Raw genomic sequence first — 17,933 nt, forward strand, 5'->3', positions numbered from 1 at the left:
CACAGGTACAATCTGGCCATTTTTATATTGGTCATTTAGAGGCAGTGGTGGAACAAGTACTCACATTTTTTACTTAAGTAAAAGTATCAATACTGCAATGTAGTTACAAGTAAAGGTCCAGCATTCAAAATTTACTTGAGTAAAAGTACAAAAGTATTGGCATCAAAATATACTTAAAATACCAAAAGCAAAAGTTCTCATTATGCAGAATGTCCCATTTCACAAGTTTCAGATATATCTTCTTTGAAAATAGCAGATCTACAAGCTCACAATGTGTTGTGAGCTTGTAGATCGGTTATTTTCAAATAGGCAAAGTTTAAATTGGGCTTTAGTGGTTAATGTCTGTTTTGTAATAGTAATCCAAAATCTAGTTACTAAAGTTTTCTAATAATTGTGGTGGAGTAAAAAGTACAATATTTGCCCCTGAGATGCAGTGGAGTAGAAGTACAAGTACTGCAAATTGGAAATACTCCAGTAAAGTAGAAATTCCTCAAAAGTGTACACAAGTACAGTACTATGTACTTAGTTATTTTACAGCACTGTTAGAGGTAGGTCCACGGGTGTATTAGTCTGATTGGGCTATAATAATGAAATATAACCCTCAAGAATGAAATCAAGTCATTCATACATCTCTTAAAGTTTGAACAGCTTGTGCGCGCTCGCTCTCCCATCACTCTCTGGCAGGCCATCACTTTAGCGCCCCCCAGTGCCTGAGTAGGGTAAAGGCTGATTCCAGAGAGCTTGTAGTTTTCGCGATGTGACACGTTGTGAGCATGTCTGCTTTCTGCTATTTTCAAATAGCCTATGTATAAAATAGGGCTAAAGTCGTTAATGTATGTTTTATAATATAATAATGTATATCTGAAAAGTAACTAAAGTTTTCAAATGTAAAAGACCAATATTTGCCTCTGAGATGTTGTGGAGTAGAAGTAAAAGTACTGATCATTGGAAATACTCCAGTAAATTAAAAACACCTCAAAATTGTACTTAAGTACAGTAATTGAGTAAATGTACTTTACACCACTGCAAAATAGCCACTGCCCACCTATCCTGTATCCACCAAGTAGCCTGTGACGTATCTGGCCTCTCCTTCTTTACACATCCTCAGTGCAGAGCACACCAGACTTTCGATTGGTGTAGAACGTGTCCGTCGGGTCTAGTCTTCCGACCAGCTCCGACGGAACCTCTCCCTCCGCTGTGTAGCTCCGAGATGAGGTTCCTCGTTTCCCTCTGTCGTTTGAGCAGGACAATGTCGCACATTTTCCGCTTTACATGTTTCTTACACCTTTTTGCACATCGTATCCAAAAAGTAAAGCTTTTCTGCAATTCTCTCAGATGTTTTAAGTTTTAGCGCACCATAAAAGCTATCCAACGAGTTGAAGAAAGTATTTAATTTGCCTCGGTCCTCATCCGGTTCCATAATATTTTGCATTAGAAGATGCAATTCAACATTTGACCAGTAAGGGAATCAGTAATGTCATCTCTACGGGCGCAACTCTTGCGCAATGTCTTAAAAACACGTAACCGGATGAGGACCGAGGCAAATTAAATACTTTCTTCAACTCGTTGGATAGTTTTTATGGTGCGCTAGAACTCGAAACATCTGAGAGAATTGCAGAAAAGCTTTAGTTTTTGGATACGATGTGCAGAAAGGGGTAAGAAACATGTAAAGTGGAAAATGTGCGACAATGTCCTGCTCAAACGGCAGAGGGAAACGAGGAACCTCATCTCGGAGCTATACAGCGGAGGGAGAGGTTCCGTGGGGGCTAGTCTTCCGACCAGAAACAACAGCCCGTGTTGAAGCGGCAGCAGTGAGTGATGTACTGTGATAATAGCATCATGGTCAAGTACTAACTCTAGTCCTACCGTCTGAGACCAACTGTTGTTGCTGAACCCGTTTCTCCTTTCTCTTCTTTTCTTTGATATTTGAACCGTCGTCATTGTTGGAAGGTAAGCTTTTTTTTGCAGAGCGATAAATAAACATACAACAGCACTGGCTAGCTCCCCTGCTAACTGGCTAGATAACAGTGTGGCTAATAGGCTCTATGCACAGCAGCCATATCACTTCACAGGTGTTACCAATGATACTAATGAAGGCTCTGTTCCATTTAGTGGAGCACAGTGGTTTCCACGACCCCCATAACTCTGAGAGTGTACAAATGGAACCAAATGGACCCATTTGTACACTCTCAGAGTTACACACCTGTAAGGGGCCATTTGGAAGCCCATGGGTCCCTGGACCCCAACTGTAGACCCACTGGTGTAACAGAGTGTTTCCAGTGAGCCAACATGCACAATATCAGCACCCTGACTCTGTTAGACCAGAATGGAACAGAGCCTTCAGTATCATTGGTAACACCTGTGAATGTCTTCATAATATATGGCTGCTGTGAATAGAGCCTATAAGGATAGCTGTTAGCCACAGGTAGCCCACATTTTGACCACCGTTAGACTGCAAAGGGGTGCATTTTGCCTTTCCGACACAAAGAAAGTCTTAATTTTTTATGTTTTATCTTATCTATCTATGTGTGCGTATTGTATGCACGGTAATGATTGGCAATGGCCAGGAGCAGCAGCAATAACAACTATTTTCAACAATGAAACGTATGGTAACAATGTTATTAAATACCTCATAGGGCAGTGGTCCTCAAGCTTTTTCATGTCAAGGACCCCTAAATTAAATTAATGTGTATTTGGCCCCGGACCCCCATCTGAAAAGAGTTTGTGCCAAGGACCCCACAATTCAATATGTGTGGTGTTGAAAATGTCAATAAATATTCAAGCAGTTTCCAAGAATGTCAAGATTTTTTGAAAATAGCTGATGCATATAGGGCCATGGGGGTCCCCGGACCCCACTTTGAGAACCCCTGCATTAGACCACAGACCACCATAACTCTGAGTGTACAGGTCCATTTGGTTCTATTTGTACACGCTCAGAACTACAACCACATAAGAGTCCATTTGGTTCCCAATTATCCATCCATGGCCCCTCAAGGACCCCTGGGGGTCCCCGGACCCCACTTTGAGAACCACCGTCCTAGGGTTTAGGCTGTTGTTAATATGTTTCTTATAAAGCGAAAATATTGTTTACCTACAAAACAAATGTCTCTGTTTGGACATTTAACTGTCAACTTTCCCAGTGCAATCCAGGTCCTGTTATAATTGTGTAGAATTACAATGGACTATCACATCCAAATCTAACCAGTGCTCATTCTGTTGCAGCCAATGTCCTTCCATCAGGATCGCGGGGGTCCCAGAGGCGGGGCGCCCCCCGGCCAGCACGGCTCTCCCCAGAACTACCGCCCTTGCAACCTTCGACCGCCCCCTCCCCAGCCGCCCGCTCCTCCGTACCACTACGACCCCCAGGCCCATCCCAGTGTCGGCTACCACGGAGGAAACAGCGGCTACAACATGGCCCCTCACTCCGACTTCATGCCTTACCCCCCTCCGGTGTCCTCCCAGACCCCCGGCCCGCTCAGCCAGTGCCCGCTACGACCGCCTTTCCCCAAGCCCCCCGTCCGACAGGGCTTTCCGGAACCGCCCCCCAACTTCCCGCCTCCTCTGGCCGGCTCCTCGGGCGGCGGCTCCACGTCTGGATCTCAGGCGTCCCAGGCTCAGAGCGCCTACCAGCCGTACATGATGCCCCCTCCGCCGATACCGCACCCGCCCATGCCTCCGTCGATGCCCCCTCAGTCCATGAGCTACCACCCGCCGTACGCCATGAACTACCCGCATCCGCCTCACCCGCCGCCCTTCCCTCCGCCGGGCTTCAGCCCCGGCGGCTACGCTCAGAGCCCCGGCTCGTTTAAGCCGGACCACAGCTTCAGGCACGGCGGGGGCCAGGGCCAGTACAAGTACGAAAACAAGCCCCCGGAGAACAGGCGGTCGCCGGACCGCGGGCATCGCCCCGAAGAACACAGGCAGAAGAGCTACGGCTCTGGTGGCCATGGCGACAGGTAGGGCTGCCGCGGCCATTTTACTTGACGGTGAATTGACAATGAATTGTCCCGCAAATAATTGCGATTAACGATTGTATGTGTTATGCATTGAACATTGGAACATATGAATAAAAATTACTTTTCTGTTTGGCTTGTCGGCTTCCTAAAAAAAAATTGCACCGTGCAGATATGACAAACAACTTAAATATACAAATAAATGACAGACATTAACACCATTTTATGCTTTCAAAATGTAAAAAAAAGTGAAAATAGCCGATCTACAAGCTCACAACGCTGCACATTGCGATGCGTTGTCAGCTTGTAGATCTGCTATTTCCGCTTTTTTATGTTTGACAATGGCATGATCGTTTTTCCACGTTGAAAAATGTTAAGACGATTATGCAAAAATAACCACGATTACTTAAATAAGGCTGTTGTGTAATAACTGTGACAGGCCGAACTGTGACAGGCCTAGCGACAGGCACAAGATGGAGTTTCCTGGACAAAGGAAGGAGCGGGGGAGGAGCCCAGACAGGAGTGGGAGACCAGATGGGGGAGGAGGGCGATACAGGCCTGAGTATGACCGAGGCGGAGGCAGGAGCCCCCCGCCTAGACACAGGAGCAGGGATCGAAGCAGGTACCACAGTACAAGTAGAGCAAGTGTTATCTTTGTTTATATTATATATGTATATGTGTGTGAGAGTATACACTGTATATGAGTTATATTATATGAATGTGATGGATGTTAATGTGATGTAGAGCAGTGTTTCTCAAAGTGGTGTCTGGGAACCCCCTGAGGTCCTTGAGGGGGTTCCAGGGGGTCCACAGGGAAATGATTTAATAAGATGGCATAACAATCAGTTTAACCACTTTGATCCATACATCGGCCAAAAAATATATATAATCTTGAAAAACATTTTAACAACACAAATCTTTTATGGGGGTCTGTGGTGACTATTCATTTGGGGGTCCTTGACGTGAAAAAGTTTTCAGAACCACTATGATGTGGAGTAATTTCAGTGTATTTGTGTTTGCAGGGAGAGGCATCGCCACAGAGACAGTCGGACTCCCGACAGGCATAGGAAGAGAGGAAGAAGGTACAGTACCTATCTGTCTACACATCCACTGTCCCATAGTCCCGGCTGTCAAACCCTAAGCCCCCACTATTCCTTTCACTCCAATGTAGTTATTTAGGCCACATCCACACGGAGACGTTTTTAAAAATGTCACAGAAACGTTTTCAAAAAGTTTACTGTACACACGGAATCGTCTCAAGAAATGTGTGTGTCCACACAAAACCACTGAAAACGCCACAAAACGAAAACGCTGTAGTTTATATGCCCAGCCTGTGGGTGGTACTGTGGAGTAAAGTAAGTACATTTACTCAAGTACTGTAATTAAGTACACTTGGTATTTTTTACTTTACTGGAGTATTTCCAATTTTCAATACTTTTACTTCTACTCCACTACATCTCAGAGGAAAACATTGTATTTTGACTCCACTACAATTATTTGAAAGCTTTAGTTAATAGTTACTTTGCAGATATAAATTATTACATTACAAAACATACTTTAACGACTTTATTTAGCCCTATACATAGACTATTTGAAAATAGCCGATCTACAAGCTCACAACGCGCATTGCAACGCAATGTGAGCTTGTCGATCAGTTATTTTCAAACATTTTAGTACTTTTACTTTTGGTACTTTAAGTATATTTTGATGCCAATACTTTTGTACCTTTACTTTGATTGAAGTAACATTTTGAGCACAGGCCTTTTACTTGTAACAGAGTATTTTTATATTATGGTAGGTGGTACTTTTACTTAAGTAAAATATCCAAGTACAAGTTCTTCCACCACTGAATTTGACCCATAATAATAAGATGCGCTGGCGCACGGCATATTGCGAGCGTCGTCACGGGAGCGTCCTGGCTGAACTCAACATGGTGTTTGCACTTTCTTCATTTAAAACCTGTAAATCTACATAAACGTTCAGATTTCAAATATAAAGTGCTTACCTCATGGCCATGGATGTTACAATTGGGTGGGTATAAGTACCCGTATATTCCGTATTGTTCAATAAAAAAAGCATTTTAATCCGATCGGCGGCCATTTTCTCATAGAGTTATAATGTATCAGAGTGTAATACACCTTCCAACCGATAGGGTCGCGTAAATGAAAGCAAATGGAGAAAATTCAGAAACAATGGCCACCAATCGGATTAAAATACTTTTTATTGAACAATACGGAATATACAGGTACTTATGCGGGCCCGTACATAATTGTAACATCCGTGGCCATTGGGTCAGCACTTTATATTAGAAATATGAACGTTTATGTAGATGTACGGATTGTAAATGGAGAAAATGCAAACACCAGGTTGAAGTTCATCCATGACCGTCGTGTGATCCATGGCTAGCGCCAAGGCATTTGTTTTCATTCTTATAAGACCGCATGGCTCATTTATATGCACGTGAATTAAAAAGTAACTAAGCGGAAAGTAACTAAGTACATTTACTCCATGTCCACTTGTTGCTGACGGTGGTAGTGTAGGAGCAGTGCTGTAAAAGCCCCATTGTAGCTTCTGCAGATCTACAAGCTTGTAGATCTGCTACTTTTGTGCAACGTGCTATATATACTTTTGATATTTTTGTGTGACGCTGTAGGGGGGGGGGGGGGGGGGCGCCGCATGCAGGGGGGGTCGCCGCATGCAGGGGGGGGTCTGTGCATGCGGGGGGAGGGGGGGCTATGGCGTCATCGGTTTCAGGAAAGATGCGTCTTTAGGTGTACACACGGAGACGCAAGAGTGGCGTTTTCAGATTAATCCACTCTGGGACCCGTTTTCAAAAAGAAGCGTATTGCGGACCTAAAACGCCGGCTCTGTGTGGACGAAACGTCAAAACGATTAAAAACTTATGCGGATTCACCAAAAAACGTCTCCGTGTGGATGTGGCCTTAGTCACAAGCTCTTGTTAATACTTTTCATTGGGTTAATATTTATATTATTCTCAAAAATAGCTGATCTACAAGCTCACAACACGTCGCAAGTTTGTAGATCGGCTATTTGTGCTACTTTTGCGTGTAGTATGAAGTAGGGCATTAATTTACTAAAAAACATAAAAAGTTCAAATATGGAGATAAAGGTTTCTGCCCGAAAGCGTTTCTAGATATGAACCTCAATATAGGATTGAGGAGTCGAGGAGGAGGCTTCTTTTTGTTGTCGTATTTTTATTCTGCTGCTGATTTATTTAATTTATTCAGTTTTATCTAAAAATGTAACTTTTGATGATTGCTTTATTATTATACATACATATTGTGTTTTTTGGAATTATGTACTATACACCAGATGGCACTGGCTAACCATAATCCATTACAGACATAATGAAATGTTTTTTGTTTTTTTCCTTGCAGCCGGTCGACGAGCAGGGAGAGAAAGCGCAGCCGCTGGGGTGATGGAGAGGAGAGGGAGATGAGGAGGTCGGAGAGCTCCGGCCTTAGCAGGGAGCGCAGCCACACCTCGGTGCGGAGCAGGGACACCGAGGAGTCCCCCTCGGACCGAGACCGAGACAGAGACAGGGAGCGCGAGAGGGACAGGGAGAGAGATGCGAGGGAGAAGGAGAAGGAGAAAGGGGAGGAGGAGAAAGAGGAGGACGAGCTGCTGAAGCCCGCTTGGATCCGCTGCACCCACGCCGAGAACTACTACTCCAACGACCCCATGGACCAAGTGGTATAGTCACCCGAGCTAACCTTCTGTGCCACAGTTCATTGCAAACTTTCACCTGCAGTTTTCACTGCTGTGAAACACGCACCACAAGCATCGTTACCTCAGTATATTGTGTCAGAAACAATAAAGTTACTGTACTGCTTTCAACGTGTTAAAATATTCAATAAAAAAAAATAAACCGTTCAAGTTGCTGTAAGTGATATTTTCTGGCTAAAACAAAGTTTTTTTTTCCGTTAAAAAGTTCTACTTTCTGATCAGTAATGGGGATCACTCCTAGCCTGGTATTGGCCAGACTGATATCGTGGATTCACTCTCACGTTCCTCCTCGGAAGGAACTTGAGAGTAAATCCACATAGTCTGGCGGTCAGAAGGAATGAAATAGAACGAGAGTTGTGCATACTAGACCATACCCGGTGAAGGGCGCAGGCGAAAGTAGTTGCAAACTGGGGGTTATTGCATGTCCTGTCGCGCGTCCCGTCCCCCCTCCTCCCCCCGTGGGTCCCGTCGCAGCACCCTCGCGGCCCCCCCCTCCCACGGGAAACCCCCGCCGCGGAAACCCCGGGTCCCGTCGCACACGCACACACACACACACACACACACACACACACACACACACACACACACTCTCTCTCTCTCTCTCTCTCTCTCTCTCTCTCTCTCTCTCTCTCTCTCTCTCTCTCTCTCTCTCTCTCTCTCTCTCTCTCTCTCTCTCTCTCTCTCTCTCTCTCTCTCTCTCTCTCTCTCTCTCTCTCTCTCTCTCTCTCTCTCTCTCTCTCTCTCTCTCTCTCTCTCTCTCTCTCTCTCTCTCTCTCTCTCTCTCTCTCTCTCTCTCTCTCTCTCTCTCTCTCTCTCTCTCTCTCTCTCTCTCCTCTCTCTCTCTCTCTCTCTCTCTCTCTCTCTCTCTCTCTCTCTCTCTCTCTCTCTCTCTCTCTCTCTCTCTCTCTCTCTCTCTCTCTCTCTCTCTCTCTCTCTCTCTCTCTCTCTCTCTCTCTCTCTCTCTCTCTCTCTCTCTCTCTCTCTCTCTCTCTCTCACACACACACAGAGAGAGAGAGATCTGTAAGAATGTTTTCTGTGTAAACGTGCGTAAATGATGTCGCCGTGTCTCTGAAGTGTTTCTGTTGTGCAGTTGGTGTGCTGCGGTGAACGGAACTCAGTGAATGGAATGTGTCTCGGTGTTGCCATGTTCGCTTATTGTAAGCGGTTTAGGGGCAATATTGGTGGTAGTGTGTTTTTGGCGTTGTTTGTGAAAGTGCAGGTGGGTGTGGGTACGCGTTCTGAGCTTGTAGATCGGCTGTTTTCCAAGAGGCTATGTATATGTGTGAAGGCGCTTCGTTTGGCCTTCTTTTCATAGACCTTGTTGCTTGTAGGGCTTGCTTCGTTTGGCGTTGTTTTCATAGACCTTGCTGCTTGTTTTACGCGCGAAACCTGGCAACATTATCTCCCATTGTTTGACACATAAACGCTAATAAGAAGCTGAGATTTGATGAAAGTGAAAAAGGGGCTTCGCAGTTAAGGTCAGATGGTAATGGTCAATGGCTGTGTGCAAAATCAGAGCAATTGCTCCAGCGGGACCGTACCTATGTTCCCCGGGTCCTATGTTCCCCGGGTCCTATGTTCCCCGCTTTCCTAGGGAGAGCGGGGAACATAGGACCTAACCTAACCCTAACCTTAGTGAGGGAACATAGAACCCGGGGAACATAGGGATGACCCCGCTCCAGCCAGTGAGGGGAACTGGGCAGCTTCACCATGAGACGACTACAGAGACTACTACAGACAGACAGAGGTTAGTGAAATTATAGGAGGATAACTAAGGTTGTAGGAAAGCCCTCGTTGACACAGCAGTCCTCCTTTACATTTCAGCTGGTGTCCTTTACTCAGTGAGTTTGATGCAGACCTAACGAGCGATTAGGTTCAGCTTGTGTGCTTCTCTGAGTCAGTTATATGCATAACTCTCATTTCACAAACATTCTTTGTATTCCAATTTTGTCAGCTCATATCTTTGTTTGATCACTTCCAATTTCAGTATCCTGGACCTGTATGAGTTCTCTCCTGATTGGATGATATTGTTAATCCGACCTGAAAATATATTTTCTGTTGTTTATTAAAGAGCTGGGGAGACCCCTGTTACTGAACAATCACTCTATAGCAATGTTTACTATGGGAATAGAGCTATTTAACACTTTCACCCCCTTTAAGTAAAACACAAACAAATGAATGGCACTGTTTGTGTTATGTTAAACCGTTATGGTTTAGGCATCAGAGTACATCAGCTTCATTAGTTTTTTACAAAAAATAAATACATAGACATGCATATAAAGCCACATTGCACTTTGAAATATTAAATAGCTTAACAAAAAATAGATTAAAATAAACATGATTTATCTGTTTGTTTTTATTCATATTTAAATGTTTAAAAAACACTTGCAAACATGTTTCAAGCATGTGTCGCTGACCAGGGGCATAACATCTCTTCATAGTTGACTCTGTGCTTCTTTTATACTCCAGGGTGACTCTACGGTCGTGGGCACCAGCAAACTGCGGGATTTGTTTGAGCGCTTCGACGAGGAGCTGGGCCAGAGGCAGGAGCGCGCCAAATCTACCAGACCTAACTGGGAGGCGCCGAAGACCAAGCTAGACGAGGACCCAGGTGATCTATGTAGGATAGTAAATCAGACAAAGTCTGGTTGGTTCTGATTGACACAGGGCTGTATGGCAGCATAGTGCAGTGGTTCTCAACCTGTGGGTCGGGACCCCCAGGGGGTCCCCACATGATTTTGGGGGGGTCCCCTGATGATAGTGAACTGACAATTTAAGGACTTATAATACCAAAAAAAAGAACGAAAGAAAAGAAAAAGACCATTACTGCAACAAAAGTAATCAACAAACTATAATATAAAACATTGGCCAAATTGTCAAATAATATAAGAAAGACACAATAAAAAAAAAAATAGGCGATCTACAAGCTCACAATCGCGTCTGGGGGTGTCCAGAATTGTCCCAGTTCTTCATAACGTCCATTTCACACAGCGCCTGTGCTTTAGTGTGAGCCATTGATTCATCTTGGCGCTGTTTACTATGTTATCTTAAAGACTGCCAACTTGGCTCGTTTTCTTCAGAGCAGCACTACAGTTTACTGTTACTAAGTAGGCATTTAGCAGACACTTTTATCAAGTGTTTACAAGTGCGAAATGTGTTGCATCACATGGTCTTGACAGAGGCATCATCGTGTATTTGGCTTTAATTTAGGCCTAACTGCTCAAGTGATTACTTACTTACTTGCTGCCCTTTTATGCCGGCTCGCATGTAGGGCAGCAACAAAGGATCTCCACTCTTGTCTGTTCAGGGCCAGCCAGCGTCTTTATAGAACCACAGGTGTGATGCAGGGTCTTCAGCTCTCCCTCCACTGTCCTCCTTCAGCTGTTCTTGGGCCTCTTTTACGTTTACAGTCTGGTGTCCAGTCAAGGCTAGTTTGGGTGATGTTGTCCTGCTCTCTACGGATTATATGCCCAATCCATTTCCACCGCCTTCTTAGGATGGTAGCCATGTTTTCCTGTGTACACAGGCTAAGAAGGTGTTAATTGGAGATGGTTTTGGGCCAGAATATTCGCTGTATTTTACGTAGGCTTTTGGCGTGAAGGTTGACGGTTTGTGGAGATCATTTGTTGCCGTTCTCCATCATTCAGAACCATATAGCAGGGTAGACAGCTCTGGTACAGTCTCAGCTTGGTGTTGGTGCTGTACTGGGCCGACTTCCCAGACGTTGTTAAGCCTCTGTAAGGTGTAAGCTCAAGTGATTTAATAGCTGTCATTTTCATGTGGTGCAAGATTGGTTTTGGAGGCATGAGCATTACAAGAGCAGGGTATCAGAAGGAAGTGTGTGTGTGTGTGTGTGTGTGTGTGTGTGTGTGTGTGTGTGTGTGTGTGTGTGTGTGTGTGTGTGTGTGTGTGTGTGTGTGTGTGTGTGTGTGTGTGTGTGTGTGTGTGTGTGTGTGTGTGTGTTGACAGTTCCAGTTGTTGTTGTTTTTATATTTTCACTGATACATTTAGTTTTCTTTTGTTTTTGTATTAATTCATGTTTAAATTAAGAGTGACCAATTTATCACCTTTTTTAATGTTTTGTATGTATTGATTGTTGTTGGAAAACTGAAAGGAAAATTGTGTAGGAGAGGAAGATAATATAATGTGGTTCACTAGGTTCTGTTTTATTCTGTTTTTAAGTCTCTGTTGTCCTACAGAACCAAATCTTATATAAACTTAGTTATAACATTCTTTGTACAACCACTTCAATGACAAAAGTGCCCTGCCAAACACACTAAGCGTAGCCGAGTCCCAACATACTGTTGCTCCGAAGAAACGTTAAAGATATGAACATAATAATGGTACGAGTTTGAAAGCCATTATGGATATTTTTTTTTTCCATCAGAGAGTCAATGAATTCTTTCTCAGGCATCCTTGAGCTTTGCTCAGTATCATATATTGCAGTGACATCTTTTAGGATATAAACACTGGTAGAGTTGCTAAATAGAGAGAACTCAATAAGTCATCTTTATAATCCCAAAATAATTTCATGTCTTGTTCTGTTTTTATTTGGATTATTTTATTCCGGCAGAAATATGCTTATGCATTGTTTGTTTCATGGTACTCTCTTTCATTCAAATCGGCATCTCTACTACTCTTTATAAATTGGGGCCTGGCTTCTGACTGAAAGGTTGCCTATTCCACTCGCCCGACTGGCTGGGAAATTCTTTGTGTCTAATATGAATAGACACTCAACAACTTGACTTTATACTTTACTTTATTTATTTGGTTGGGACAGTGCACATTGATGAACACAAGATAGGTGTAATACATACACATGAGCAATTGTATATGCCGTATTTAGCAAACGGTACTTTCCATCCGTAGTCCCCCCCCCAAAAATTGAAACGGTACAGACCTTACAATATAACAACGATACAACATAAGTTAATAACAACACTCAAGGTACATCAACAATAGGCATATTGTTGTCAATATAAACTTACACTTACAATCGCTAATTAAAGTTGATTATTGTGGTGGTACAAGGCAGAGAAAGGAAATGATTTGAGTTGTCGTGAGTTTTGCTTTTCCAACATCTACAAAGGCTTTGCACCTTTCTTGGCCCCTTTAGCACTCGGATAACATAGTACATTTTTAAATGAAAGAAATGTGTTTGTATTTTGCTGCTATATTGTTCTGTAAAAGATTGTGAGCAACGTTCCCGCTGTTCATGATGTTGTGATGCTGCGTTCTTTGCCAGGTTTCCTTTGTAAAAGGCAACCGTTAATCTTATTTGGACCCACCATCATGTAAAGTAAAAGTCACATTCAAAGAAAGTAGTGAAATGCAAGGTCTGACGGTGCAGTTAATGTGGTATTTCCCGTTCCAGAAAACAGCAGCAGTGACTCTGAGTGCGAGTCGGATGGCGAAGGTAGCACGTGTTCCAGCAGCTCTGACTCTGACATCTTTGATGTCATTGCTGAGATCAAGCGGAAGAAGGCTCACCCAGATCGCATGCACGAGGAGCTGTGGTACAACGACCCAGGACAGGTCAGTCAGCAGTTGGGGCAATATGTCCAATTCTCCCATATAATATAAATTATTAAAGAACGATATGGAATAAAATGATCTGTTGGGATATCAAACAGTAATTTTAGGTGTATCTTTCAATAATGTCAGAATGAAATGATCCACCAAAAATCTGAAAAAATAAATACATTAAAATAAACACGCACTCACATACATGCATGCGTGCACATACATGCAGTGAGTACAACTGCTCGACTCAAGTGGGACTCATCTCAATAGGAGCATTCTCAAATTGCCAGTGCAATTCTGATTCCATTCCGCTTTCCTGTGTGCCTCAAAGGACAGAGTGTGACTCTTAACACTGCCAGGGTTAAGGGTTGTGCGCCCTGTGTGCAGCTCAGTGGGAAGGATAGAGAATGACGCTGACAGTCCTTGTATGAAGCTAATGGGTAGAGTGCAGCTTTTCCTCTGCCATGGTTCGAGGTTTCATTTCCACTGGGGGGGCCACCCATGCTGTCAATGTAGTGTATGTGAGTCACTTGAGATAAAAAACCTCTGCCATATGGCGTACATTCCATTGGAATCCATTGTCTCTTGCGATTGTTAGCTGATTGCATTTGCTGTCTGCGCAGATGAATGATGGCCCACTATGTAAGTGCAGCGCCAAGGCCAGACGCACAGGCATCCGCCACAGCATCTACCCAGGGGAGGAGGTATGATATGCCATGAATAAATCACCCTTTTTTACAGCATGGAACGGAACCCTGTCACACCAAGGGCAAAAGCATTATTCCTGTCAACCTCGACTGTATGTACTCTTTATGTATGTGGTGGTTTACATATAGCCATATTCCAATCTTCACACCTTTGTCGTAACCTTTAGAGGATGTATTGAATGCATCTTATTGTGTTGGTAACCCCTCCTTACATCTAACATTTTCTATTTTAGTATATTCATATTGCGTTGCTACACCATTATAAGTGCATTTTGTAAACCTCAACGTAAGCTGAATATGGAATTGTATTATATATAATGCAGGTGTACAATTATAATTATCTAATTATGTATATCCATTATTTATAATTATGCAACGGCTAATACTAACTGTTCAATTGGTTCCAGCCTGTGAAACAGTGTCGTCTAATGAACAACAACTCGGGGAAGATGTTCCACTACAGGATCACCGTGTCTCCGCCCACCAACTTCCTGGTATGTCTCTCTCATTGATTTTCTGGCCCACAACAATAACATTGTTTAGATATTGAATTTTTTCTTATCAACCTTTGTTTAACCGGTCCGTTACCTCAACATGCGATAAAAATCACAATTTTTCAAGTGGTTTCATTTTGAAGTTGCTCCAGAATCACACAACCACAAACTCAATGATCCAGAACATTACAAAGGCCACAGAATTGCATAATAATGGCAAAGAAAAGTGATGTACAGCACATTTGCTGTAGCCAACACATTTGCTGTAGCTTTGCAGCACCGATGCTACACTAAAGTGCTGAAAATGGTGCCACGTGATCATTTCACTATCACATGGACATCTACAGAAGTCTGTTATAGCCACAAAAACAATGTGAAAATAGCATTTAATCAACACCTTCATTTAATAGACAGTCCCTCTTCACACCTCTCTGGTGTGGTTTAAATCCTTACAAAAGCATCTCTGTTCAATAAATAAAGAGACAATACTGCCTTAATGCATCAATTCCAAGGCTGATCAGTTATTCTCTTGGTCTTTGCACCACTCAGGGCAATTTAGGTCTATGTATGTTATAATATCCATTATCAGAACTGATTAACTTTCAATGCTGATTGGTCAAAATTGGTCAAGGTCATCGTTTCAGATCAAAGTTAAGCCTGTACTGTACATAACGTGCCATGGGTGTAGCATCTGTCTGTGTGCATTTCTATTTTATACGGTATACTAATGTCCCAGTGTGTGCGCCTTTTCTTCTCTCCAGACTGACAGACCCACGGTGATTGAATATGATGACCATGAGTACCTGTTTGAAGGCTTCTCCCTCTTCTCCCACAAGCCTCTCACTAATGTAAGTCCCTGCAATGACTCCTCTAGTCTGTTTTCTTTGCCTGCTCTCACCCCGCCTTTCCTCTACCAGAGATGAAAGACTTCTGCAGATCTGCTATTTGCTGTGTCTTTTCAGAAAAAGGTAATTTGGTCATTTGGTTCACCTCTCATTCGCTGTTAAATTCTCTGATAAATGAAATTGTAAATGACCATGGATGCACACAACACTGTAGCGGGGAAATGGAAAGGTGTGTATGCTTTGCGTGCGTCTGTGTTGTTGGAAGTTGGCGCATGATTAACATGAAGCTTAATTCATAAATATTCAATATTGGATTAATTAAATACATTTTCCATCACAAGGCTGTGTCCCTTGCCAAAATAACAGATATACAAGCAAGCAAAGGAAGCGACACATGATACACCACACTATGGAGGCTAGATGAAGCTTCTTCTGTTCAGTAACTGTGCTTGTGATTATGCTTGCTAACACCAAAAGCATGTGTGATGAATTTTAGGGGAAATCGTTAATAATTATACACGGCTTGTGATTTTGCCTTGTCAATAGTTAAGATGAACATGGTAAAGTGTTCCAGTAGCCTACTAGTACAGCATGCAGTGCATGATTGCTTTTTCATAGCAATCATAATAGCGTCATAGCTTGTATAATAATCGACCTAACAGAATCCTGATGTTTGTTTGGTTGAGGAAGTGTTTTGTAATGTGGCTCTTGGGTACTCTCTGGCTGTGACATTTCTATGGCTCCTATGCTTATTGATGTATCCAAAGCACTCAACTGCAGATGTCTAAAAGCCTTCCAGGAGTTTTACTGTGCCACAGCCTCGTGGAAAATAAAGCATGGATTGGCACACACACACATATTCACAGTGAAGATAAAGGGGAAACGCACTTTTCTCTCAATATTGACGAGTTAACGGGTTCAAATCGGAATAGAGTATTGAGCAACTGTAAAGCCTAACCCTGGGATTCCCAAACAGTGGTGAGTGCACCCCCGGGGTGCACAACCCGGGGTGCACAAGCTCTCTTAGAAAAAATGGAAGCAGACGATTCCCAATGAAGCCGGTCGAAGTCAAGTGGATGGCAAGAGTTCACTCCAACTAATTCATAAAAAAATACAATGGTGAACGTTATAGTTACAGTTATCGTTATAGTTCTAGTGCTCCGTGTGAACGGTCCTTAAATGTTGGCATTCAGAGTTTAAGATATTTTCTCTTAGATCCACTTCCATCCCTGCTGTACTCTCTTCTCTTGTCTTCTCTTCTCTTCTCTTCTCTTGTCGATGTGTGGGCCTTGGCCTTGTGAGGCTGTTTCATTGAAGGCATGCTTGCTCTTATTTTCTATTTGTTTGTCCTCCCATCGTCTTTGACTTATCCTTCACAGGGCCAACCTCTGCTCTAATGTCGGTTCATTGGGAGGTGAAAAGGAGGTGCATTGTGGATCCTCCTTTCCTCTCCTCACGGACAGAACCCTGTTAAAGTTACATACATAATTCGAGTCACTTTTGAGTCACACACACACACACACACACACACACACACACACACACACACACACACACACACACACACACACACACACACACACACACACACACACACACACACACACACACAGAAAAGCACATGACATTCAAATTCAGATTCTGGTGTCAGGGTTGAACTGCTTTTTATCTTGTTCCTTTGGTGCTCTGACCTTGTAGCAAGTATTCCTCTTCACCGCCTCTACCCCCTCCCCTCCCTCCCTGCACTGTTGAAGAGACATTGACATTACAGAGAGGTGTGAAGTTATGTATCCGAGACTTCCCTCTGCAGTCGTTTAGCTACAGATGTGCCACTTCAAAACTTCACACGTTACTGTTCTTTCCCTGAAAGTGCCCTGAAAAGGCATGTTTTCCTCCCTGTTCTGCCCTTAAAATGCACTGTTTTGCCCCTGAAAAGAAGTTGTCACTACACACCCCCGTTTTTCCCTTCAACAGACACCCATATACATGAGAACAAAAGAATGTGTGTTGAAGGTGTCAGACTCATTATGAGGCGAAAGGTGATTTGAAGAGGTCCTTGACCAGTTGCTCAAATTAATTAGCATCATAAAAGCAGTGATCCTCAAAATAATTCATCATTTTAAATGCCCTTCTTTGTCCCTCTTATTGCCCTGGGAATCCCCTGAAAATTTACTGTCTTGGCGATGGCAGGACATGTGAAGTTTTGAAATGGCACATCTGTACCTGCCTTTAACCCATTAAGACCTGAGGCCGATTCAAAAAATGTTTTCTAAATCCTAACAGTTTTTTGAAAAAAAATATAAAAAATATTTTTTCACGATTTAACAAAAATAGCAGATCTACAAGCTCATAGCGCGGCAAAGAATAGCCAAAGAAATCTAAAGTGACACAAATGCGTTCCAGGTCTTAATGGGTTAACCCACTAAATCTTTTAGATTTTAGCTATAACCATTATTGTATACTTTGGCTATTCAAAAATAGCAGATCTACAAGCTCGTAGGTTGTACATTGAACCGAGTGCCGCGCTCGTCCATACAGTGAGAAGATTGTTGCCTTTACGAGTCATTTAATCTCCTACTAGTTCCTAAAGGGGTTTTCCAAAGTAACAAAAAATGAAAAAAGAATAAATGAGGCCTGTGAGGTCATAAAGCAGCATTATGTAA

At 43.1% G+C, this 17,933-nt stretch overlaps 1 protein-coding gene across 3 annotated transcripts in view; it reads left to right on the forward strand.

Moving 5' to 3' along the window:
• The first annotated feature begins 1,791 nt into the window (after positions 1–1,791).
• Positions 1,792–17,933, forward strand: part of drosha (drosha ribonuclease III) — a 137,951-nt gene continuing 121,809 nt past the window's right edge. The window contains exons 1-10 of one of the 3 annotated variants that reach the window (XM_084049033.1): positions 1,792–1,950; positions 3,223–3,956; positions 4,393–4,575; positions 4,976–5,035; positions 7,352–7,667; positions 10,171–10,312; positions 13,076–13,236; positions 13,848–13,928; positions 14,339–14,425; positions 15,187–15,273. In XM_084049033.1, coding sequence (XP_083905159.1) covers positions 3,226–3,956; positions 4,393–4,575; positions 4,976–5,035; positions 7,352–7,667; positions 10,171–10,312; positions 13,076–13,236; positions 13,848–13,928; positions 14,339–14,425; positions 15,187–15,273 — 1,848 coding nt within the window. In that variant the 5' untranslated portion in view covers positions 1,792–1,950; positions 3,223–3,225. The remainder of the gene's footprint in view (positions 1,951–3,222; positions 3,957–4,392; positions 4,576–4,975; positions 5,036–7,351; positions 7,668–10,170; positions 10,313–13,075; positions 13,237–13,847; positions 13,929–14,338; positions 14,426–15,186; positions 15,274–17,933) is intronic. The other 2 variants (XM_084049034.1, XM_084049035.1) reach the window with 2 other exon arrangements.

The sequence above is a fragment of the Gymnoscopelus microlampas genome, assembly GCF_963454915.1.
Source record: "Gymnoscopelus microlampas genome assembly, chromosome: 22".
Taxonomy (NCBI): Eukaryota; Metazoa; Chordata; class Actinopteri; order Myctophiformes; family Myctophidae; genus Gymnoscopelus; species Gymnoscopelus microlampas.